The sequence below is a fragment of the Paralichthys olivaceus genome, chromosome 20 (genome assembly GCF_024713975.1).
Source record: "Paralichthys olivaceus isolate ysfri-2021 chromosome 20, ASM2471397v2, whole genome shotgun sequence".
In the NCBI taxonomy this organism is placed as follows: Eukaryota; Metazoa; Chordata; class Actinopteri; order Pleuronectiformes; family Paralichthyidae; genus Paralichthys; species Paralichthys olivaceus.
The window spans coordinates 12,514,470-12,540,425 of NC_091112.1; the positions used below are offsets into that span (position 1 = coordinate 12,514,470).

Sequence of the window (25,956 nt, forward strand, 5' to 3'; positions counted from 1 at the left end):
TTTAGAAAGAAGCTGTTGCTCATTTAGACGAATGAACTCGATACAGCCTCCGGGACGTCCCGACACAAAGTGAGGAGAGGGTGAAAATGAAAAAAAACAACTCATCCCCCCCCCCCCCCTCCCCATGGTCTGCCTCCGTTGTCCCGTCACGTTGCCTCCGGTGTGTGTGACTCCACCGTCGGTTCCAGCTCCACCACCTCACCGCGGCTCCCGTCCCGTCCCCCTACCGGCCGGTGCCGTAACCCCGCCCCCCTTCCCCTCTCTCCGTACGGGACCGCAATGATTTAGAAGTTCAGGAATCCCACGTGACGTCACCGGGAGGATGATGTAATGCTTCTGTAAATAGAACGTATTGTAATCTCGCTCCAGTCCAACGTGGTTCCTCCGGAGCGCCGCTCGTCCCGCGCGACTCGTCGGTAAGCGATCGACACCCTCCATTCAGGAAAACACACTTTAAACTCGCCACACCGACACAGCAGACCCACATGTTTGTTATCCAAGTCTGTTTCCATGTGATTCTCTGAGTTAGAAGTTTTTGTTCCTATGTGTCTATTTGGGGGGTGTGACAGCAGCGGGCTCGTACAGCTGGGTGCCGGAGCTTCTTGTTTATGAACGGAGTGGGGGGGAGGACAGGTTGCCTTCACGGAGACGTAGATAACGGGGACACACACCGGGTCATGTTGCCCGGAGTGGCCGGAGGATGCGCCGCTCAGAGCCGCTGTACCTGAGCTGTCCGCGCTGCACTCGCCGGTTGTTGACATTCATCCGCCGAAACATGGGAACTTTGAGGAGCAGTGAGTAGCTTTTAAACTTTCTGGATGTTGTGTCTCCATCCGCGAGCTGGAGGTGGTTTTTAAAAAAGTTGTGTCGTGTCATTCATCGTCCGTTGATCACGAGGCAGAGGCGGGAAATAAAAGTGGGTTTTTGTGTAATTATCGATGCTTGTTAATCCGTCTTAAATGGGCAGCGTGTCTGTTGGATTTATGTATTATAGGCATGACGTCACTGTGCATTGATGTAACCACTGTGACAGAAGGTTTTGGGGGAAATGTGCTGAGTCTGCTCATGTGGTACAAAACCTGCCAGATCAAGAGGGAACAAAACTGTTGAGGATACTTGTGATAATCTCCACTAGTGTTAGATTGTGTTTATATGAAATATCACCTTACATGAATACAAGAAGAGATACACACTGTAATATTTAGAAAATCAAATATTAAACAATGATAGCCTGTGCTTTAACTGCGTTATCGTGCCTTTATATTTACCTATAAGTGTGGTGTTATGAACATATTCTGTCTTATAACACACAAACATTCATGCCCACACTCACACACACACACACACATACACACACACACCCACGCGCACAAACACACACATGCACGCACACACTTATGAAGTCACCTTGCCCGGAGTTGGAAAATGGGGGCTGAGGCAGGTTCAAACCTGTCAGGAGCGTAGGCCTAACAGCGCTGCCCTCCCTCTGCCACCTCCCTCCCTCATTCCATCTCTCCTCCATTCATTGTGTCATCCTCTTCTCTCCCGCTCCCTCTCTCTCCCTCTCACTCTCTCTCTATTTCTCTGTCGCTCTCTCTGTCTTTCTCTGTCGCTCTCTCTCTGTCTTTCTCGTTCGCTCTCTCACTGCCACTTGCCCTTTCCATTCCCCTCTCCATCACCCTCATGTAACCCACACACACACATATACACACACTTTCCATTTCTTATGGAAGCATGTACTTTTGGCCTGTCTTTCCACGCTCCTTTCTTTAGCTCTCACTCTTTCCCATAACATCAGGACCCACTCTCGGCTCAGGCAGACCCAAAAGTTTGAGAGGGCACGTTTTTACCTGCGAATATGTATCCAATGCATAACTCATCATCTCCACCCAAGCGACACTTCTTCTTCTTCTTCTTCTTCTTTTTGAGGAGGTCTGACCTGATGACCTCTGTGTCGTCTCTGGGAGTATGTGAATCTTCTGGTGACATGCAGCTCGGAGGAATGCCTGAGGTCAGGGAGGCTTCTTCCTTTGCTCTCAGTGGAAAATGAAGGGGCCAGTAGCAGTTGCACTTTGTCATAATTACCCCTCCGCCCCATCACTGGTTTAATATCTCCCATGGAGAGCAGGCTGGGTCAAGCCTGGGTTAGTAGTGAGGTGCAAGTGGGTTTTGTTATTGTGCTCTATTCTGCGTTTGTGTATTATTTTATCCTAGCCTATATGGTGACTTGATTTTTACATTCCACAATCGCATTTGCTTTAGTGACTGATGCTCTCGATGAAAGTGTGATTCTGGGCTGAAATTATTGTGCTGCACTTTGACTTCGATGCCCTGTGGTTTTTACAGTTATTTATCGTAAACACAAGCTGATTCTCTGTATAATAGTGTTTGTCTTAAAACCAATGATTTGTGTGCTGCAGAGATTTGTGACCTCCATCATCTGTGGCCTCTATCTCATTACACACCTCAAACAACAAACCAGTCTGGGGTTGAATGTAAGCGTCATATGTTAAGTTTGACATGAGGCAGTGTTGATGATGCTGCAGGTTAAACTTGCTCTCCTTCTGCTTCGTAGGTTTGTGGATGACATGAATGACAAACAGGACAGGCCTTATGTGTGCGGCGCCCCGGGCTGCTCTCAGGTTAGTTGTGAGTACTGTGTGTGTGAGTAAGACCTTCACTAAAGAGGCCACAAATCCCTCAGAAAAATAATCATGATAAATTAATTACTGACAGTAACAGATTAACACGAAATAAAAAAATTCAAAGTTAGTGTCTGTATGCTGGGACAAATTTAAGATTTGATTTGTAATACAATCACAGCAATATATGTGTAAAGCATACTCCTAAGGCTGTGTGAGATTAATTATTATATTATTAGAATAGTGGTAAAAATCAGAATTGTCAACAGTCCTCTTAGATAAAGGTGAAAACATAACTATAACTGAGCGATATGTGGTTAAATGAGGTCAACTGTGCAGCCCTGGATTCTATGCTGGGAAAAAAATGAGAGTGGATTTCCAGGCTGATAATTATAGGATTATTCAGGATTTTTAGATTCAATGTTTTATTTGAAATATGATCATGCAATATCACATAACATACTCTTAAGGCTAGTGTGTGATTAAGAATTATGTTATCAGAATAACATTAAGTAAGAATTGAAAAAGAAATACAATGGATAAAGCAGCAAGCACCATACCTGGGGCGACGGGGCCTTTTCCATAGCTGCCCCCTCCCTCTGGAATGGTCTCCCCAAACTAATCAGACACAATACAACTCAAAAGTCACCTTTTCAGAGCTGCTTTTAATGTTTGATTATGACGTGTATCTTATATTTGTAATTATTGTTTTCATCTCATTATTATTACTATTATCATAATAATTATTATCTTTATCATTATTAAAAATCAAATGTCTATAATGTCCTGTGTGTGTGTCATGTCGAACAGCTGCACGCATCTCTTCATCTCTTTCTCACTCTGTCGATGTGCTGCAGCACTTCCAGTCAGAGGAGCACCTGATCATCCACAGACGCAAGCATGAGATGAGCCTCAAGTTCCCTCCCATCAAAACAGACACAGCCTTTACAGGTGAGACGCACAGCACGTGAGTTTAATCCAACATCCACCAATCATGTTAAGGGGATGGTTTGCTTTGTAATTTGCAGGTTGGGCCCTTTATCTGCCCACAAATATTCGTAATTCCCCCCCTATCTTTTTGTTCAGATATACTCCATGCCTGCATGTGTGTGTGTGCGTTTGTGTGTGTGTGCATGTGACCCCTTCTCAGGATCAGTGCTCGATGAGCAAATGATGGTGCGACGTTATACAATATGAAATCAGATAAGCTCGACACAAGCTTCCTTCTCTTCAGATGGGCTGCGCTGTGACATGGAGCTGCTCATGTTGCAGCATGTACACTGTACCCCGTCAGATTAGACCAAACATAGTGATAGTGCCATCAGCGACAGCCCACTTTGATTTAGAGTGTTGGGGAGGGGTTCAGTGCACATGGGTCAGCACAAGTCATCTCGAAGATTTGAATCTTTATTGGATGCCGAGTAAAAGTAAGGGAAGCAGGAGACAATCTGCTGGGAGGTTTGCATGGATGTGACCATGTCTTTACTCACAGGGAAGCTTAATTTACCCTATAGCACCTAACCCTAAATTGTTATCATTTTAGCAGGATTATGTTAATTTACTGCAATATAGACAAAATATTGATCAGTATCAGATTCACTAATATGAAATAATCATATATCATAAATGGGTGCACACTTTAAAACAGTTACTTATAATACTAGATCATTTGCACTTCACTTTCTTGAATAACTGTCAGAAAAAAATTCTTAGCATATGCAACAAAGAAAGGCAGCATATACTCACATTGAAGGTGCAAGAACAAGAGAGTGTTTGAGACCAATTCATTTCTGTTGCTCAAATAACTGATTAATTAGCTAATGATTATCTAGAGACAGTTCAAATATATATCTTTCGAAATGAACTGCTTCTTTTGGAAATTTTATAAATTCTGCATCTTCTTTTTCTACTTTCAAAGCGTAATTCATCGTCATTTAAAAAAAAAGAAGCTAATCCAACAAGAATCTGTTACTGGAGTGCAGAGATTTTATGTCCAATTGTGTTGTAGGTGCCTTTTGTGATAGATAACATATCTTTAAAACTCAAGCAATGTAATACTGGATATCACAATAAATAATTTAAAATAAGAACACAAACAAAATGCTGTTAATTAAAGACAAAATCAGAAATCTATACTAGACACCTCTAGTAATACTTCACAGCTTTAAGGTTGTAAATGTAAAAGTGTCCACACAGATAATATAAGATGCACAACAGCAGCATGATGATTGGCTTCACTATCCGGCCTTGGACCGCCATGATGCACTCACTACCAGACCGCTGTCATGTGACACTGGCTGTAACCATAGAAACAGCTGTATGTCTGAACATAAACATTGCCTGACATCTGACCTCTGCAGACTCTGCCTCTGTGCTCTGTGTGTGTGTGTGTGTGTGTGTGTGTGTGTGTGTGTGTGTGTCCTGCAGCTTGTCACATCTCCTGCAGGAAATCTTATGTCAAAACAAAGAGCCCAGTTGACCTTTGACCCCTGCATGTTTAGATGGCTCAGAGAGTCAGACTGATGTTATCTCAGGCAGAGACAGAGCATGGCAGAGAGGAGAGTTGTTTCTCCTCTAGCAAATAAGCTGAGACATGAACGTTTGCTGATTTTTAAAAAATCGCCTCTCTTTTTTTGTGTGTGCTCTTACACCGTGATTCCAGACCAGACACCAACGCCAACCCGATTTTTGCAGAACTGTGAAGAGGTTGGTCTGTTCAAGGAGATAGAGGAGGAGTTTCTTCAAGCACAAGAAGAGGAAAAGAGCAAACAGGTGAATTCACAAGAAACATTATATATAGCAAGTCAAATTACAAAGAATTTCACATTAAAAGCAAGAATCAAGACAGACTTATCCCTTGTTACTGGTGTTTGCTTCTGAGGTCTGTCAATTTTGTGTTTTGATTGACACCCGAGTGTGAGGGTGATAAAATCAGTCAGTCTGCAGATATCTGACTCCTGCGAGGATACACACACCCGACGATTGCATTCTGCCCCGTAAATGAAATAGCTAGACATCAAACGCACCTACAAATAATCTACACATGCATGTACCTCAGATCACAAAACACACACACAGTGAAAGCAGATATTGCCCTCTGAGTTCAAAAGTGGTCCCAGCTGTTTGTCGCTCCCGCCTCTCCCCCGCAGACGCTTAACCATAATGGGCCGTCCTGTATGAACCAGCACCAGCTCAAAACCCAGCTTCAGCTCCAGCACACGCATCCCCAGCCTCAGCACCCACATCCCCAGCCACCGCTGCACCATCCCCACACCCACGCTCTGCAACGGCCACAGTGTCATGGCCCCATGATGGCCCCCAGCTGCAGCCTGGCTGCCCAGCAGACACTGTCCTCCTCCCAGTCCGGATCGGTCATCACCCAGGCTCCTTCCACGCTCACACACACAGGGTGAGTATCGGTGCACAACTTACACACCGTAACATTTATTGAATGCTTCACATACATATTTCCTTCTTCCTATTTGCCGTTTCTCACCCTTTCTTCCTCTCCTTCACCCCGTCTCGCCCTTCCTGTTTCTGACACACTATAACTCATTCTGTCTGGCGAAGTCTGGTATTTCCCCCTGCATAATTGATCACTGCACTAATGAACTGAGAGAAATAGCAGGGTGAAAAAATAAAATGTAAATTTACTGAGAGAATAGCAAAAGAGATGGAGAACCCCTTCGTAACGACAGCACCTACCCCTACACCCCAACACCCACCTTGGTTATGTGTATTTTTTTTGAGACTCCAAGTCTGTCAGTGTCTGGGCAGCTTCCATGGCTCCCTGGTTATCACCCAGTTCAAGAGACAGATTAGAGGAGTTCCTGCCTTTCATCTGATCAGCTCCCAGCAGCTGCTCCCCGTCTTCCCAACAGCTCAGTTTTGAGGATTTGTGAACGGCAGTAAGCTCACAGCCATCCGAATATTAGATTACATAGTGAGTTTAATGGGTTAAGTGTAAATTAGCACAGCAATTTGATTGTGACCTGCACTTTAATGAGAAACTGTGTTTTGTTTAATATTATGATGTAAAATTCGAATTAATGGAACTATTTAATACAATTTAATAATTTTATTAAATTAAAATGACACATGAATTAATCAATCTTTTTTAAATAAAACTCTATAAGACTAAAAATTCTAAATTCTTTCGCCACAGGCTGTGGACATTTAAATTTTAAATGAAGATTATGCTAGCAAAAATAATCTATATTGAAATGTTATGTTAATTTATATTAGATTTGAATTTGAAGAATTTGCAATTTTTTAAATTCATGGATGTGTGACATTTTGACGTTTGTTACTGTATTTTCCAATTTATATTATATTATATCATATTATGCTTTTCTTAACAGCTTAGACTTCAACTGACACATCAACATTATTCAGTGCTTTGATTTAAACTGAAACCACCTCTTTTATAAATCATTTAAATTATTTTAATGTGTGTTTGCTGTGGAATAACAATAACTTTACCAATATTCTTCAGTGAGCTTTTTGTAGTTATTGTATTGATGTGTCTCCAGTGAATAAATTAAATTCTTTGGTTTGATGTTAACATTAGTTATAGCGTTGTTTTTGTTTTTTTTCCTACTTTAATACTTTTTGCATTTTAATTGTTGTTTTGAGAATATAGGGTATTGACACACAACAGTAGCAAGAGATTGAAATGTAACACAGGCTTCCAAAGAGATTCAAAATGCGAATGTTGCAATTACATTGTCAACACTTAAAATTCCACAGAGTGCCTGATATTTATAAGATTATTCTTAATAGTTTGGAGACTAAGAAGGAATTTTGAACTTTTCTTCTCTTTTCCAAAATCTTAGTCTTTTAAAAGCAAACACCTTCTTATCTCCTCTCTACGAACCTATTACTCATTAATGCTTGCAACAGATAGAGCACATAAACCAACCCACTGTCACATCTCGGCAGTTGATTAAATGAGTCAAGGTACCAGAAGTAAGTCAGTGACATAATAACGTCCGCACATCTGTCCCGGACCAGACAGGAAAGTGAAAAGAGAGAGAGAGAGAGAGAGAGAGAGAGAGAGCGAGCTGACAATAAATCAGTACCAGCTGATTCTAGACAGAGCGTTAGTCAGTGAAACCAGCAGAGTGTTACTAAATCGACCGTGGATTGTGTGTCTGACTGTTTCTCCTTGTGTTTATCAACGGTTTCTATAGCAACCTGGTCTCTGAGTGTCTGGCGGTTGGCCCGGTAGAACTGTTGTGGTTACATTAGGAAATGTTGTTTTGGTTTGTCTGAACCTTGTTGTGCGTTAAACGGGGGCCACATAGCCCAGATTCAGTGATGACATCATTGCCGATGACCTCAGCACGGCCACGGAGGCCCACGCTGTCTGATTGGCCGGGAGCCAGAGCGGTTAGGTCAGCACATGGCACCCTGGGTCTCTGCATTCCCCGCTGTGATCCCTGAGCTTCTCTCCTCCTTCCCAAGCTGCCACTTTTTTTTCTTTCCCTCCGTTTTCTTTCACTTTTTTCGACTCGTCATACTTTCCATTGTCATCACCTCACCTCAAACCTCTGTTTGCGCCTTTTTACTCGCGTACGATAACTTTTTTTCCTTCCCTTCACTTTCACAGTGTTGTTTCATCCAGGTTACAGCATATTTTCAAGTTTCAGTTTTATGTGCCCACATTTTGGGGAAAGTGCCATTTTTTTCTCTACTGGATTGTGATTAAATTATTTTAAACAGCATATACACACATTCAGCTGCATCTAGACAATGTTAAACACTTATTCACACTCTAAAGAAGAGCGCAAGAGGAAAAATTACATCTACCAAGATTTTGGACAAAAAACAGATAAAAATTACTTTTTGGCTTTACCACAGTGGTATGAAAGAATTATAGTTACAACAGGAAAATATAAGACAAGTTCAACTGTTTGAATTATATCAAATTTAGCCTACAAATATGGCAAAACTGTTTCTGTCGCTGTAGAATGACAGTGAAAAGAATCAGCATTGAAAAATAACATATTTAGCCTAATAATTCAATAGAATCATCTTTTTCCAATAACAATGTGTTATCCTGGATAATCTACAGAACGACTGTTCACAGTAAAGGTCTGTGATATGTTATCCATTAAAAAAACAGGATTGTTTCTGATAAGACACATTGTTGTAGATTGTGATTTTTTCCATTCACCTTCATTGTTTTGGGGTGAAGGTAATAATCCAAGGAATAGATATTTCAAAACTGAAAACATCAACCAAAACTAGACTCATGTTTGGATACCTCTAGAGGTCAGTGAGAGGTTAAGATTCTTTTGTTTTTTAATATTATCATTTTGCTGAACCGACACTTTGAAATAAAAGATATGAGGGCAGGTGTATCTTGTTGATTTTCTCCTTTGAGTCATAGTTGAGTCACATGACTGGTGTGGTGGGTAGCACTGTCCCCTCCCCCCGGTGCATGGGTATTAGGTTAATTGGAGACTCTAAATCAACATTAGGTTTGAATGTTATAATGAATGGTTGTTTGTGTCTGTATGTTGGCCCTGCGATACTCTAGCGACCTGTCTAGGGTTTATTCCGCCTCTCGTCCAATGCCAGCTGGGATTGGCTCAAGCTCCCACCTACGACCCTCCAAGGTTAAACAGTGTAGATAATGGATGGATGAATCTAGCTGAAACTCATTTGCCCTTAAGACAGCTAATAAAGATTTGACTTTGTCACCCGTCCCTCCCTCTCTCTGATCACAGCCCAGTTCCCGGGCCGCTGTCCTCCCTCCTTTACATGCGGAACAGACACAGACAGCCGCTGCCGGCCTCCTTACCTGGCACGCTGCCTGATCCCGCCATGCAGGGAGCGTCTGCACAGCACATGTCTGTAAGTATAATACAGGTTATCCACACATACACACACACAACCGGATGCATTATCATTTATACATGCAGGTAAAGTGGCCAAAGTGGTCAAGTTCCCCGAGTTAGAAATATTCATGGCTGACAGAAAAATTCACTTCACTCTTATGGATGAATTAATGAAAAGAGTCAAACTCCAGATGGATGTGACCTTGAGCAGGACCGTGTACGTGTTGGTGCTGATGCTTTCTCTTGTCACTGTTGAAATGTTATTTTTGTGTCAATTTCTTCTTTTATTCAGATAGAGAAGCAGATGTCTTGTCTAATGGGGATACCAGGTCCCGTACACAACCCCTCCTGTTCCTCGCCTCAGGTACCGACCACCAGTCATATTCTCTTCCTGTCTCTGTGGAATATTCCTTTCTCCTCTGGTTATAACACTGTGCTTTGCTGTGGGAGTAATAACCATTTATGACAATATTAGGTGTAATGGCTAGACTGCTAGTGGTGCATGCTTGTGGTTTTATAGGAACATAAAGGAATTTTTTTTTTCTGGTAGTGGGTTAGAAAAGTTTGAAACAGGAAACGACGAGTTTAGCTCTGTGCAGCAGGAACAAAACCAGCCTATAGCTGTGCTTAACGGGTTCTACCAAGCCCACGAAAGAAGAGGTCCTCATGGGCCGTGTAGAACGTGAAGGCCAAAATGAAAGGAGACTGTTTGTTCCACAGAGGCTTTTCATGATTGGAGTGTGATTCCCAAGCACTGGGCGTCTTGTCACATTTCCTCTTTGAAAAAGGGTTTTGTCATCGAAGTGCAGTGAATCCTGGGATAGGTTGTGTCAGGAGGGATCCACCCTTTGTTTCTTATGGATGGAATTAAGGAAGCATTTGTCAGCTACCTTCGAAATTGGACAGCCTAGACTCTTGCTATTGCAGCCTTCGAAGGATGCAGCACCTGAATTGAGGCAAAGCTTCAAATGACCTCTAAATCTCATTTGTTTTATTTGTTGGGTCATTTAGATTTTGTTGGTTTCATATGTGTGTGGGTGTAAGTGTAATGAGTATAAAAATAAGAATTTGCTGTTGGGCCAAGACATAGTCCGGCATATAGCCCTCTGTAAAACAGTGAGTTACAATTTACAGATTAAACCAATGACAGATAATATGTTAAATAAGGCAAACGTTTGTATCTTTGGACAGATCCATTGTAGATGTTTCCCCCCAGTTATTAATCTTTATTCTAAGCTCAGTTTATTGGCTACAAGCAGTGGCTTCAGATATGAGCGTGTTACTGATTCTCTCATCTAACTCTCTGCCAGACAGCAAATCAGTGTATTTTCTGAAATGTCTAAGTATACCTTTAACTCTATGATTTCATTCTTATCCTCTCTATACACGTCCCAATATTATGACAGATGTGCTGGCAGTATTCTTAAGGATTATTGTCTCAGACAGATTTCTGTTAAATGTATTCCAGAGAGGATCTGAATTAATAAAATCAGCAAATAAGCAAAGAGCAAGGAGAATGATGTATCACTGAACTGTTAGGGGATGTAGTTTAGCTTGCATGGACGCACTTTTACTTGAGGGACAATAATGACAGTAAAGGAAGATGGGCCCTTGGCTTGGTTAAATTGGGCACAATGGCAAATCATTTCATTTGTGCTGCAAACAACTCAAACAGCCAGGTATATGTTTTAGCATCATATGTCAAAAAATGGCAGGAAAGCAGCTGCATTATGAACAGTAGTGGAATGGTGCTTGAATCTTTATAACTACACTTGTTTGGCAGGCATTTCATTTATCTCCTTTTCTTTCTTTTTCTTTATGAAAACCAATGCGAAGTGACGTACTGTGGAAAAATATTGACCACTATTCAAATATGGCAAATATCGCACAGTACAACCTGAGATAAAATTCTAAGAGTCTCCTGTAGTTTGCCTGATACTGAAAAATCAGTTCAGTAAACACTAAATTGAAAAGGTTTGAAACAGCATTTGAGCATTTTGAAACATTAACACAAAAATGTTGTGTTTCCTATAAGAACCAAAATGATGACATTTGCTAAATCAGAAACTCCTTATGACAAGTTGAGGTTGATTTAATTGTTTTAAGCAGGATATACAGGAAACTGCGATTCAACACTTTAACACACACACACACACACACACACACACACACACATACACAGGACAGGACGTCACCATCTACATGCTCTCTCTGAGTTTTTGGTTGTTATATTTTCCTTGTGTCAACATGCTCTCAATCTCTGCCCTTGTAAATATTACATTTCCTCTTTCCAGGGCCATGTAGTATGAATTGTTAAATATATGTGTGCTATCAAAAGCAACTTCACAGGGAAAACTGTGAAATCACCCTGCAACCATACACACGATTTCTCCCTCCATACACACACATAAGTGTCTTCCCGACTTCTGAGGACTTTACGTTGACTTACATTCATTGCTTAGAGGATTACTTAACCATAATTACCATAAACCATTATCTTAACCTCACATACAAACGGGTTCACCTTAAATCATCATTAGTAATTATGATATTTTATCTTTTACATCATGGGGACTTGCTTTTTGTCCTCATGAGGAAGACAAGTCGCCATGATGTGACGATGTAAACATGTTAGGTCCCCACAACATGATTTATACCATGACCACACACACTCACACACACACACACACACACACACACACACAAATACTATCAGAGGTTATGACTTAATGTGCAGAGCTTGTGTATAGCGTGGCAAATGAAAAGTGGTTTCAGCTTTCAAAGCCTCTCAGGTCGTAGGTTCAAATCTGAACCTATCTTCATCTCTTTTACACACACACACACACACACACACACACACACACACACACACACACACACACACACACACACACACACACACACATACATACACACACACACACAACCGTGTCTCCATGACATCCAAGGACATCAAATTGATTTAAATTGATTTCCTGGAGACGTACACTAACCTTAATGATAGTTTCTTAACTAACCATGACCATGACTTTTTGTCCCAATAATGTGACCTTATACCACACACACACACACACACACACACACACACACACACACACACACACACACACACACACACTCACACATTCTTCAGATTCTATAGTAGTTTCATTGATGTCGGGCATTGTCACAGTATGAGAGGAGACTTTGTCTTCCTTAAAAATCTACGTATTAGATGTATTAACCTCTGTTGTACAGTAACTCCACACTGGGCTCAAGTTGAGTAAAAGTAAACATTTGACAAGTGGCTCAGTATACAGTGTACAGTTTCATGTCTTCATTCACTGATCCCTCCAGACAGAAATATCAGCGTGGTGTGTCATCTAGGCCAAGGCGATCCATGATGTAATCACCAGCCTCAGTGTCAGGGTGTTTCTATGTAGTAAACAGAGAAGAATTACTTGTGTCCCGTCCTCTTCAGTGTGTGTGTGTGTGTTTGACTGGCAGCCTGGCTGGCTGGTAACGCTGGCACAGACAGCTCAGTGACCTCATCCTTGGCAGCCGCTAAATGTGTTCCTTTTTTTTTTTTTTTTTTTATCACTGAATGGTTGAGAGAGAGAGAAAGAGAGAGAAAGAGAGTGAGAGGGAAAAAAACCCCAACTTCTTCTCTTAAAGAAATATTGTGTAACAGTGAGCAGATAGCAATATTGCCTGGGAGGGGGGGTGGGGAAAGGGGTGATGTCATGCTCCAAACATGACCTCTCCCTCCTCGCTCGCTCTCCTCCACTGCTGAGCTTAGGAGAAAAGTGAGACGAGGTTTAATTTAGCTCTTACAGTCTGTTTAGTCAGATGATACGCTGGAATGATTAAGTGTGAAGATATCGAGCTGCGGACGGAACACGTTGTCCGTCTTATTTACTGTCGTCTTCACGGGTTGTGTTGTCGAGGATTGTGAGAGATGGTGACGATGGACGACGTGGGGGATTATGGCTGATAGAAGTTATTTACAGGTAGAGGAAAATCTGTGGGGACTCATACATCTAAGGTTTGGCTGCTTGACCTAAAGTGGTTTGTAGGCTGGGTGCTTAGATCTGCTGTTACTGATTTAACTGGTTCCTGGAGGTGAAACACATCCTACCCGCCATGAGAGACATCTGAAAATGTTTCCATAGAATCACAAACTCTTTCCTTGTAGTGTTGATGTATAGCTCAAGTGTACTAACTATAACAGGCCGTATTTCAATGGAACATGGCAAATCTAATATCTAAATGCCACAGAGGTTATGTTGTCTACAGCATTTCACAAAAGCTACTGGATTGATTTCCACAAAACCTGGTGGAAGGATGTGATATGGATCAAGGTAGAAGCCATTTAGATTTGGGGGTGGATTTTATTTTCACTATAATGCAGAGATATTGAGAAAATAAATATCAGGAATGTGTGAGTGCTAATAGGTGAAATAAATTATCTAGATTTTGTGTATCTAAATAAGTATTTTAAGGGGGGAGTGATTTTTATTCAAAAGTGAGTATAATTCAATTCATTTTTTCTTTTTGTCCAACACAGAGATCCAAACAGACACTGGGTCATCATTTCCAACAGCACCACCCAGGAATGGTTGCCATCAACACCCCCGGCACATCCATGGGTCATGTGATGGACATGATGTCACAGTGCCACCAGGCCCCTCCACTACAACACCACCATCATCCTCATCATCCACAGCTTCCAGCTCCAACCCTCTCCTATCCACAGCGGTGCCACGGCCCTCCGCAGCAGCAGCAGCAGCACCTGCAGGGAAGCTCTCTCAGCCACCAGCTTCACCATCCAGGGAACGCACCGCACACTCAGGCTCACCAGTCACCGCCTTCACACCTTCATCAGGCATCCCCGCCTGCACCTCCGCTGCCTGTTTCAGCACAGGTACGGTGCTTTGCATCTACATGACCCCGTGTATCTGCACTCAAGCACAGTGAGGTTACTGGTTTTGTTTTTGTTTTGTTTGCAGTTATCACCAGTTGAACAGCAGATGCACTCCTCGCACCCTTCCCATTCCCAGCACGACATGCAGGCAGGGGGTGGCTGCGGTGGTGGTGGGGCAAGAGAAGGAGGATGCAGCAACCGTCGCCGGAGGACGGCGGAGCAGGACCCAGACGAGCGCAGGCAGAAGTTTCTGGAGCGCAATCGGGCTGCAGCCACTCGCTGCCGACAGAAGAGGAAGCTTTGGGTGTCGTCGCTGGAGAAAAAAGCTGAGGAGCTGACGCACACAAACCTACAGCTACAGGTGGGGCACACAGTCAAGTACACACACACACACATGTCACAACACTTCAAGGATACTGAGTGTTTCTCTGTGTGTTTCCAGAATGAGGTGACGTCGTTGAGGTCAGAGGTGGGTCAACTCAAGCAGATTCTGCTCACCCACAAGGACTGTCCTGTCACTACCCGACAGAGAGAATCACAGGGGTACCCCAGTGAGTAAAACCCCCTTACCCTGTACCTGTCGCTAGAAATATCACCAGACGCCTGAAACCAATCATCTCCATCCATCAGGGTATAATTCAGACACATTATACCGCATCTGTGCACATAGTGTTGTTATACCAAACCGCCCTCTACACACAGGAACCTAAAACTGCAACTAAACAGCACTTGAGAGTCAAAACTCTGCTTTTATCCCCTTGAGTGCATCCGTTCATGCACTTTTATTCCAGTGGAGAACCAATCAGGAACAGGCACTGCACTCCGAACTCTCATTCAAATGAGAATATTTTTCATTTTTCATTCTCATTTAATGAAGCAGCTCTTGACGGTGTTTAAAATACCCTGGAGTGCAGACTCTTGTTGCACTCGCATGAAGTTAGCATGCAACAAAATGCAGACCATGCCCATCTTGCACTCCAGCCAGGCTAATGTTAATGTTCAACAATAACTGAACCTGTAACTGACCTTAAAGAATAAAAATACTGCACCTTGTGGCTTTAATGGAAAACAGCCATTATGATTTAAGTGTTGAGCTTCAGAGAACAATGACGGATGCAATATTGGCATGTGTTGTATTCATATATTTCTACTGTTGTCTTTTTACGTGTATGTACAGTATTCAGTTGTTAAAAATAAAAGAGATATTTTCCTTTAACCTGTAAACTGTTTTCATTCATCCGGTGGCCTGTATTATAAACACATGCTGTCAAGGCCCCGCACCTCACAGAGCGGACAGTCCACACAAGGTCAGTGACTTTGATTGACAGCTGTCTCTGTGTCCAGCTGCAGGAGGAAGTCCAACTCCTGTCAGCCCCGCAGCGCCTCATGTGCTGGCCATCCAACACAACAGCATCTCCACCTCCTCAGCAGCTGCGGGCGACACAAGCCACGACCCCCAGCCCGGACACTAGCGCTCGTCATAAAGAGGAGGGGGTACGATTGGACTGAAATATGTTTCTGTCATGAAAGTCTCACCCAACTGTGGATCTTTTGACGTTGCAGATGAAATACTGAACTGGATAGGTGAATTTATAAATCCATGTGAACACAGGGATGTTTTTTCTGGTTTTCTGCTCCAGAAACACATACTGAGAGATTTCATTTCCATAACATGTGCAACTAGAGTGGCACTCAGTCAAGCGCATATCTCCGCCAAGGCCAAACAGTCCCCTTACACGCAATCAAGGCGCATATGCTTATAGAAATCAAACCCTTGAAATGCCTGTTTTTTGTTTTCTAGGTTCATGAACTAGAACTAGTTCATAGGATATAATCAGTGAAAATATCAAAGAAAGTGATCAAAGAATTGCTGGATCCACACCATATTTTAAAGGTTAATTCCCTGAACCATAGCCCATCCTTCCACCGAGTGTCTTGATGATCCGTCCAGCAAATTTTGCATAATCTTACATAGACCAACCAACCAAGCAACCGACTTAGGTGAAAGCATAATGTCCTTGGCAGAGGAAAAAATGCCCTTTACTGAAAGCCTTGTTGAAAACTGTGATGCTTCGTGGTGACTGCATCCTGTGTTTGTTCAGAAAATGCCTGTTTCTGTTCACAGCAATCTGACTGCCTGCTGCCCACTGACTATGCACACACACACACACACACACGCAGCATCATATCATAAAGCATCATTTCAGTCTTCTCTTGCTCTAATCTTGCACTAATTTAAAAAACAAAGCCAATGTATTAGTTTGTATCTTTAACTGAGCAGCTGCAAGTGCACACCTTATGCCTTTCTGTCAAAACTATGTATTTTTATATATATGACTAAGAATAAATGTTTATTTTAAGATGTCAAATCAAACCCACATCTGTCTTGGAAAGCCATTTAAAACATGATTTAACGACTGCCTTGAGATACTAAATAACTCTGAACTACACTTCGTCTCAAGCCCTGACACAGTAATTTAATTTACACTTTTTGCACTGTAAAGATGTTGACAATCGCTGTAAATCTAATGCTAAAATAAAAACATTTATTCTGGTATTTTGTTGTGGATCATTTTACAAGATGAAATCCCTCAGAAACACAGTAAAGGATATTTAGGAGATCATCAGTGTGATTCTGGACAAACAGTATGGTCTACTCTGCCATCTAGTGACTGGTTTTATTAGGTGGTGGCTGACCATGATAACTGAAGTTGTCAGCAAAGTAGATTTTTATGTTTGGCCTCTACTGTTATTTATCAATATGTAAAGCAGAGATAAGAAAGTGGCCTTTTATTTTTGTTGTAAGTTAAAAAAAGCTCTGTGCCGCAGAATGCAATCTGGAATGCATAGATGTTTTAAGATCTTGGCTCTCTGATGATATGAAAATAGGTTTTGTGTGTGTGTGTGTGTGTGTGTGTGTGTGTGTGTGTGTGAGAGAGCGCGTGTCCTTGAAAGAGTGCTGTGTGATTTGAAGTGTGGGAGGCACTCCACCCGTCTACTCAAACAAAAGGGACCATTTAATTATTGCCAGATTTCATCTTGACACGCATACAAAAGCATGGATACACACACTCTCACACACACACGCACGAACACACACACACACACACACACACACTTTTGGTTTATCCCTCACACACCAGCTTCCCTCTAACATCCTAAATATCAGCTGCACAGGAAGAAAATCTTCTTGTTTTAAAATAACAACAAATAAAGCACGTTAAAGCTAATACAACCATGAAGCATCATGAAAACAAGAACAGTTTACCTGTGATGATACAACAGCAAAAATAAAGGGAGCTCAACACAACCTGGAGTTCAAGAGGTTAATGCAAATAATCCCTGTGTATGAATGTATTATTTATATGTATGTATGAATAGAGAGAATGCTCTATATATCCCTCTATTTCAGGAAATATAATCCCCTTGTAATCAGCAGATTAGTTATTTGAAAACCATACATACAGAATTATAGCAGTGAATCATCCATTAACAGTCAAATGACAAAATCAATCACATTGTTGGGGATTTTACTTCTTCATGTAATGCACAATGATACAATCTTCCATATAAAAGTATAAAACATGACAGATGTGATACAAAAACAAAGTCTTTTTTTTCCCTGCCAACCAGCAGCCATCATTACACACTGTAGAAATATGAGACATTATGATGTCTATGAACTCAACATTAGCACCATAGTTGAAATCAGTGGTCCCATCATTCACACGCACACACTCAAAAACACATTCAGGAACAGCTGCAGGTGTGAGGAAGTGAAAGACAACAAAAAGGCACGAAGCAGGAAGAGGAAGTCAGAGGGATTGGACTTCCTGTGGTGTCTGAGAAGGCCCTGATGAGCTCAGCTGTTTAGCAGTTGTCTTTTGGTTCCAATGAGAAACCCAAATTCAAAATAGTGGGATTCCTGAATTGGTTTGTTCATACCCACAAGCACACCTACTGCGTCGACTGAGAGAAATTATATTTTCTGCATTCTTAACACTCAAGATTTTGGCACAGACCAATTCACATATTGCTCTGTTGTACAGTTTCAATATTTCCAGAGTTTTTTCGATCTAGTCAGAGAATCTCTGCATGTCACTGTCCCTGCGAGCGCCGCTGCTGTCCAGAAAGCGGTCACAAGGGAACTCAATGAGATCCCCCTCCTCCAGTGGTGCGAGTCGGGATGGACGACTGCTCTGGTAGCAGGTGAAGTCAGCGGACACGGAGGCAGAGGCCACAGTGGGACGGAACGGTCGCCTGGTGGAGTACATGTGGCGCACATGCACAGCCGACTTTCTCCTTTGCAACCTCTTCTTCAAGCATCTACCCAGCCAGACCCCGCCGATGACAAGCAGTAGAACGCCGTTCCCGGCCAGCGTCGCCACCGTCACCAGCTGGAGGTCAGAGGTCAGCGTGCTGCTACGTGTGAGAGCTTTGGGGAGAGTGACCAGACCTGCACAGTGGTCACGAGGGGCGACCTGGCAGACAGATCCGCCGACTACTCCTTCCACGCAGACAATGTAGGTCAAATCTGAGCTGAGTTCTCGAAGGACTACAGAGCGAGCTGTGCCACGTGCATAAACATAACGGGGGAAACGATCTGCAGCACCGAACCGGTCAAACAGAATGCGATAGTGGATTTCCTCCAGGCCCGGCTCAGGTCCTGGTGTGTAGGGGTGATGGTCCCTTGTGGTCCAGGACACAGTGACAGTACTCGATGTCACTTGATCCACTGAGACGTTAGTGATGAAATGGCGGTTGAACACACATGGATCTGTGATGAAGGGCAGAGCCTCCTTCTGATTTGACCTCAGAAGATCAAACTTCTCTCCTGACTGCTCAGGAGAGGCTGTGGTGTTTGAATCAGAGTTGTTTCTGTGAACTGGTGTGGAAATGGCTGGCGGAACCGTTCTGGAAATGGTGTTTGACCTTCGTCTCCCTTTGGCACGTTTCCCAGCTGCCTCTGCAGCAGGTCGTGACCGAGGACTGAGTGACTCCTTTGGTTTCTTTCTTTGCAGTGAGGAAGAGGGTTCTGTCACCTCCTGACCCCCCTGATCTCCCTGGATCCCCACCTCTCCCTGTCCCTCTCTTTTCCATTTTTCTGGTTCTTTCTTCACCATCACCCCATCCCTGTTCGCCTGTCTTAAATCTACACCTTCTGTCTCCTCCACCTGGCCTCCTCCACCTCTCTCTTCCTGCTTCATTGCATCTGTAATCTCTTTCCCCTCCACTTTTACCAGTACACCCCTTCCCCGGCTCTCCTCAGGCCCGTATTGGCTGCTGCACAAGTGGGTCCAGTTTCCCAGGGGCTCCAGCTGAGAGCTGTTCACATAGTCCAGATATTTCCCCCTAAGAGTTGCAGGGTGATGACACTGCACAAAAACAGTCAACAATTTGCCCTGAGAGTGTGCAGCAGTCATCCATTTCTTCAGCTCCTCCAGGCGACAGTCGCACGTCCAGTTGTTGCCATGGAGATCCAGGTCGTAAAGCACGTTGTTGAGGGAAAAAATGTCACCAGACAGACTGGTGAGGAAGTTGTTCTTCAGCTTCAGCACCTTTAGGTGTTTAAGTCGAGAAAAAGCCGAAGGGTCCACGCTGGAGATCCGGTTGCGGCTGAAGTCGAGCTCCTCGATGCGCTCCAGAGGGTCCAGGAGACCGGCGGGGATTTCCTCCAGTGCGTTCCCATCAATCAGGAGCTCCCTGAGGCTCGACAGCCCCTTCAGAGCCCCCCCGTCCAGGCGAGATATCCTGTTGTTGCTCAGGGACAGCTTGGACAGCTTTTTCAGGTTCTGGAAGACGTGGTTTCCAACGTATTCGATTTCATTTTCAGACAGCAGCAGCGTTGTCAGGGCTTTGAGTTGGGAAAAAGTGAGGGCATTACGCACGGCTGACTGCTTGTTGTGCGCCAGGTTAAGAAAGCGCAGGTTGGTGAGTTTGGAGAAAGCGTTTCTGTGAATGTGCTGCAGCTGGTTGGATTCCAGATGGAGATAATGCAGACTGGTCAAACTTTTAAAAACAGAGTCCTGCAGTGCTTCTATTGAGTTGCCATCCAGGCGTAATTTAACGAGATTCTCCAAATTGGCAAAGAGCTCCGATGTTATTTTCTTAATCTCATTATTATTCCCATAGAGGATAGTTAATTTCTTTAGGGGCTCTAAAGTCCCGGCAGGTACACTTGATAAGAGATTATGTCCCAAATACAGCTCCTCTAGTTTGCAGAGTTTCTCAAACGCCTTTGGATGAATCGTTTGGATTTGATTGAACTGTAGATTTAACCTCACCAGGTCATTGTACCGTGTGAAGTCGAAGGCAGAGATGTTGGTGATGAAGTTTCCCCCGAGGCTGAAAATCAGCACCTCCTCGGGCGCACGGGTGCCTTGTTTGGGCACGGTGCGCAACCCGCGGTTGGTGCACATGAGGTGCTGCGGCTGCTGGCAGTCGCAACGCTCTGGACAGAAGCTTGTCGCCGCAGAGGAAGGTTTGAAGCCATGGAGCGACAGCAGGAAAAAACATATCCCTGCCAGTACATGACCGGTATCCTTTCCCATTCTCTCCATGCTCTTCAGGTGCAGTCGCCCCTCTCCTCTCTCAAGCCGGAGACCATAATCCACTTGTTGATCGGAAAAGTGGAGAGATCGATAATGTATTGATCAAACGCGCGCCTCCATCACTGATCAGCATCATGTTATATCGAGCGAATTCATTTGCAGCGCTCTGATGTTGTCTGAAGAAACGCTCAGCTCCCCAGTAAAGAGTCCGTCCCCCCAAGTGGTCATCTGCTGCGCATTACAGTGCAGAGCGTGCTCGCACACACGCGCGCGCAAACACACAAATTATAGTCCCTCCTCTGCAACTCTGCGACCCAGCCAAAAGCAGATGTGCACAAGGCTTTACCCACGAGATCCAGACTTTTGCGCGTGCACGCAGGTAATCAAACACACACGCACGCACAACCACCCCCACCCTCTTGGCGCACACACACACAGATATACACAAGTTTGTGTATCTCTCCTCAATACGACTTTGCATTGACTTCCATTCATTGTGGAGAGCCTAATCAAAACATTATCCCTAAACTTAACCATGACCATTCATGCCAAATCCTAAATTTATCCAAACTACAATACACATCTTACCCCTAACCTTAAACAGAAGCAATTCATGACCATCTCATGCCTAACCCTAACCTCATCACAATTCAGACCTGTAACCTTAACCCATGGACCTCATTAGTACTGTGTAATGGTCCTGACAAGTTCAGTGTTTATGCTGGAAAAGGTTTTAAAGAGGTCACAAAAACAGTATACACACACTCGCGCCCTCAGTGAGAGAAGGAGGGAGATTTTTGTGCGCGCCCCCGCAGCCACCAGGGGTCTGAGATCTGGATCAGATCCCTGATATGGACAAAGCAGACAGGAAGATTTTCCTTCCCACGGAATCCCAAGGGAACTCCAAAGTCTTGGATTCCCTCACAAGAGCGGGTGCACACAGAGCAAAACAGTCACTCACAAAATAAGCTCAACAAAATGCTTCAATATCATCATTGGTTTTGATAACGTATGAAAAATGATTCATAAAGGAGAACAGCTATATATAACCTGCTACCCAGAGGACTTCCAGTCTGCCCATTAACACTGCACACACAGATTAAAGTAAAGCAAATTAACATATCAACAGCCCAGCATGCACTGCACTCTGTACAGTAGGAATGCCACTATCATGCATGCTTAACTGTAATTAACCATTTCTCTCATTAAGGTGCCCTAGCTGTGTTGCAGGACTCCATAAGCAGCACAGATGGTTCACATTTGCAGATGAGGAATTCGGGTCGTCAAGTGTGTGTTGAGACTGACGAGGAGAGGTGCCAAATCTGAGTTAAAGATCTCCAACATGAAAGGGGGGGTGGGGGGCAGAGAATAGAGCTCGGCTAGTGTACATGAATGTTTCTGTTGTACAGTCCAGTCTGAGAAGCATTTAGAGTTCCTGCCAAGACATCTGCACGTTTATAGCAAATGAGGTAGAGTCACTCTCTGACACAGTGTGAATCAGTGGTTCCTATACTGTCTGGTGTACTCCCACAGTCTACATCCACACCATCAGTCAGGTTTCCCATAATTTATATAAATGGATTATTTTTTCTCCATGCAATTGAATCGTCAGTGCAATTACTTTGGTTTAAGTTTGCAAACTTGTGGCAGAAGCTGAATGTTTCAACCATCTATTCATACTTTTACCTACATGTTTCAACTCTTTATCCTTCAACTATCAAATATTTTTTTTCTTTATTCATTACTCAAGCTGCTCTGTTCACTTTCTGACTTGTTGCACACTCAAATGCATCTTATTCATATCTATAAATCAAGCTTTGTCAACCATGGGGAGGAATATGCAGTCAGATAAGCATGTCTCAACTCAGGGGCTGCATCCTTCAGAGGCTGTATTTGAATGTTTTAATGCCCCTTTTAAACGCGTCCTTCCATTCCTGAGCAACGCGATGAACCGTTTTATCAAAGAGCTACATCGGCAAGCTATGAGACATCTGATGTTTGAGAAGCACACTTCAATTCAACTGAACAGCTAATAGTATAAATATTAAATGAAAACCAGGGGGCATTAAAACTTTTCTAGCGTGACCATCTTTCGCTCTGTTGCTCGGCAACAGCAATGAGAGCAGGACAAGCTGGTGACGCAGATCACGGAAAGCCTCTGTACACCAGACCGTCTCATTTCTGTTCAGCCTTCGTGGTCTACATAGCACATGAAGGAGACGCTCTTTGTGGAGGTAAATGGGTCGACCATGTCCCCTGAAGGATGCAACCTTGAATCGAGACACAGATAAATTCTCCCACAAACACACACACACACACACACACATGTTCAAAGACATTTCCAATCATCCTGGAGAGTTTAAGTGATACAATGGTTACCAGAGTTGTGCTAATGCCCAACTGCTGTAGCTCTTTGCATTTCCTGTGCAGAGCAAAAAAGCCAAAGAACCGCTCCCTGATTGGTCTCATCCACATGCATATCTGCTGGTAGACATCATAGCCACTGCATTACAGCTCTGTATGAGTGAATCTCTGAGAAAAAAGAAGGGCAGACAGAAATACAACCCTTGGGGAAGCCCCCTCTTTCTCTCTCTCTTTCTCTGGGAGGTCATTTCCCGTCTGACTATGTCTCTATAGTATTTCTTCCAAGTCCCCCCCCCCCCTCTATCTGCGGAACACACACGTTGAGAAAACACTCAGAGATCTGGCCTCAGACACAGTGGGACCTGTCCAGTTGTTTTTATGGCAGTCGCCTGTTCTTTGTCAGAGCTGAGAAGGAATACACAAAAAGATTTCATCAGCGTAGATCAGATTTCACTGCAGCATCAGAAACAATGTGAGATGAAGTTTAATGAAGAGGAGGATGAGGGCGAAGGAGTCCAGTGTGTACATGACACGCACAGATATGAATGAAATATGGAGACATTGTGGGACAAAGTAAAACCATCTGAGATCAGAGGAGCCAGGGAGGAGAAGAGTGCTGTGTTACACCAATGTGGACGCTGTTGTGTGTAAGGGGAAAAGGCGTCCTGGACTTGACCCAGATTCACAAAGGCAGCGACGAGGACCTCGCAGAGAGCAGTCTGCCACTGTGCCTGCTCACAATGAAGGCTGCAGTCTGGTTTCACCAGCCCATCTTTTCATCACCCGTCTCTGCTCTCAGTGCCTCTCAGGGCCTCTCACTGTCCAATCAACTGGCCATATGACATTTCAGTCACTCAGCAGAGTGAGAGCAGGCAAGTGTGTGTGTGTGTGTGTGTGGGAAACCCAACTCCATCAGGGGAGGGAGAGGGAGAGAGAGAGGCTTGTATATCTGCCTGCACCTGAGTGTTTCTGTTTCCTGGGACTGACAAATTATAATACTTTCTGTGGGGAAATTTTATGTTTTCCAAGTCTTTGTGTGGGATTTCTCTGGGTACACAGTCCAAAGACATGCAGACTGCAGTTAGATTAATTGTAATCTCAAAATTTCTGCTAAATGTGAATCTGCGCATGAATGGTTGTTTGTTTCTGTGTTTTGGCCCTGTGATACACTGCACATTAAGCACTAGCCTCCTAAGACATTGTTTGTAAGTTCAAGTCCCATCTGAGGGGAATATTTTCAGGTGTGTCCCATAGATTGGAAAAAATAATCTATGTCAGCTGTAGTCAGTTGACTCCAGTCCCCCTGTGACCTGCAAAGGATGAAAGATAAGATTAGGGATAAGATCCTGGTTTGGGTTGACACAAACCCTTTCACAATATTAACCTGAAAGGTTCAAAGGCAAATTTCTCACTCATAGTGTGGAAATATAGTCCACTCATAGGAAACAAAAGTCAGCTGAACCAAAAGCCAAACTTCCTCTGCTGCTGCTGATGACATAATGAGGTCAAAAGATCCAGAACAAGTAAGTAAGTGGAACATGATGTACATGAATTAATTAATTTATTTGCTGATTTAAACCAACAGATTGAAAGCATTCACAGTCATAGTGAAATTGTAAGAAGCATGGAGCAGCTCAGACACATATGATGTAAACATGTTGCTTAGATTAGCACATTAACAATTTAATATTTTGTGAATGAATGAGAGTATTTTTAATGATGAGGTACATTTCATTGTTGATATTTTTAAATGCAAGACTTTGTATATACCAATGCAACTGAGACAACAAATGAACTGCCACGTAATCCCTCTATCTTGTTTTTTATACTTTTTGTACAGATTAAAGAAACAAGATAAAATCTGTTAGTGAACTTTAAATCTGCTGCAAAGAGCGATGCTTGCTGTTACCTAGGATTTAAGCATACTAAGCTCACTGACTGCCCGCACTACCTTCACATTATAGTCCAGACGAAAGAGTGGTATTGATCTTAAGCATTGATTGATTGATCAAACACTCCAATTAAATGATTATATTTCAAAGTAAAGAGCAAGGAACAAATTCTCCAAGTTACCTTGCCATGTCAGATAATGCACAAAGAATTTTAGCATGTAACATAGATGTAAACAATTACACACAGGACTACAAAGGCACATATACGACACAGGGGCTGACACTCTTTAAGAGGTCATTAATCATGCACACCACACATGCAGACATACAAAAACTCAAACACAACAGGCCTCGCAGAGTATAGGGACTAATGAGCCTCACACAGAGTCACAAACTTGCAGGAAGTTGTGCTTGTGGGAACATGTGCATCCCATTGTACCTCAGAGGGCAGGGATTGCTTTGGTTTAACAATTCCCTGCAGGCCCTGTAACGTGCATCACATAGACGATCCATGTGCGACATATCCTGGTAATGCAACACTGCAGGAAACTAGTATGTATATGGGGCTTATCATAGTAATCGGTGTAAAAGGATAGGCTGTAATGAATAAAGATGTGAGGCAGATTTGTTCAGATTAGCCCTCCAACTGCAAGAACTTCTATCAACAGGAAATACTTGAAACAAATAACAGATTGTTGCCGTGTGTGGGGCAGGGTTGGAAATTGTGTGTGGATACATTTGTTCATGCAGTACATGTAT

General features: G+C 43.2%; 2 protein-coding genes across 7 annotated transcripts; one reads left to right on the forward strand and one right to left on the reverse strand.

The window, feature by feature from the left end:
- Positions 1-262: 262 nt before the first annotated feature.
- LOC109631674 (cyclic AMP-responsive element-binding protein 5-like) lies at positions 263-16,947 on the forward strand. Of its 6 annotated transcripts, XM_069516661.1 has the most exons (13): positions 265-416; positions 570-794; positions 2,421-2,495; positions 2,576-2,642; positions 3,500-3,593; positions 5,305-5,414; positions 5,792-6,051; positions 9,377-9,503; positions 9,780-9,851; positions 14,034-14,390; positions 14,476-14,751; positions 14,833-14,941; positions 15,735-16,947. In XM_069516661.1, coding segments are annotated over exons 3-13 (1,602 nt in total). In that variant the 5' UTR covers positions 265-416; positions 570-794; positions 2,421-2,493; the 3' UTR covers positions 15,863-16,947. The 6 variants fall into 6 exon arrangements, with proteins under 6 accessions (XP_069372763.1, XP_069372762.1, XP_069372761.1 ...); XM_069516660.1 differs by lacking the exon at positions 570-794 and having other exon boundaries at positions 272-416; XM_069516664.1 differs by lacking the exon at positions 265-416 and having other exon boundaries at positions 433-794; positions 3,453-3,593.
- Positions 16,948-17,792: 845 nt separating this feature from the next.
- Positions 17,793-21,178, reverse strand: tril (TLR4 interactor with leucine-rich repeats). The gene has a single exon (XM_020090387.2). It carries the CDS (start codon positions 20,948-20,950, stop codon positions 18,467-18,469), a length of 2,484 nt encoding a protein of 827 aa, XP_019945946.2. The 5' UTR covers positions 20,951-21,178; the 3' UTR covers positions 17,793-18,466.
- Between the last annotated feature and the right edge of the window lie 4,778 nt (positions 21,179-25,956).

Coding starts and splice junctions, on each gene's coding strand:
- LOC109631674 (XM_069516661.1), top strand. Junction 5,415..5,791: donor AAGAGGAAAAGAGCAAACAG/GTGAATTCACAA, acceptor TCTCCCCCGCAG/ACGCTTAACCATAATGGGCC. Junction 9,852..14,033: donor CCTCCTGTTCCTCGCCTCAG/GTACCGACCACC, acceptor TGTCCAACACAG/AGATCCAAACAGACACTGGG.
- tril (XM_020090387.2), bottom strand. CDS start 20,950: ATGGAGAGAATGGGAAAGGATACCGGTCATGTACTGGCAGGGATATGT.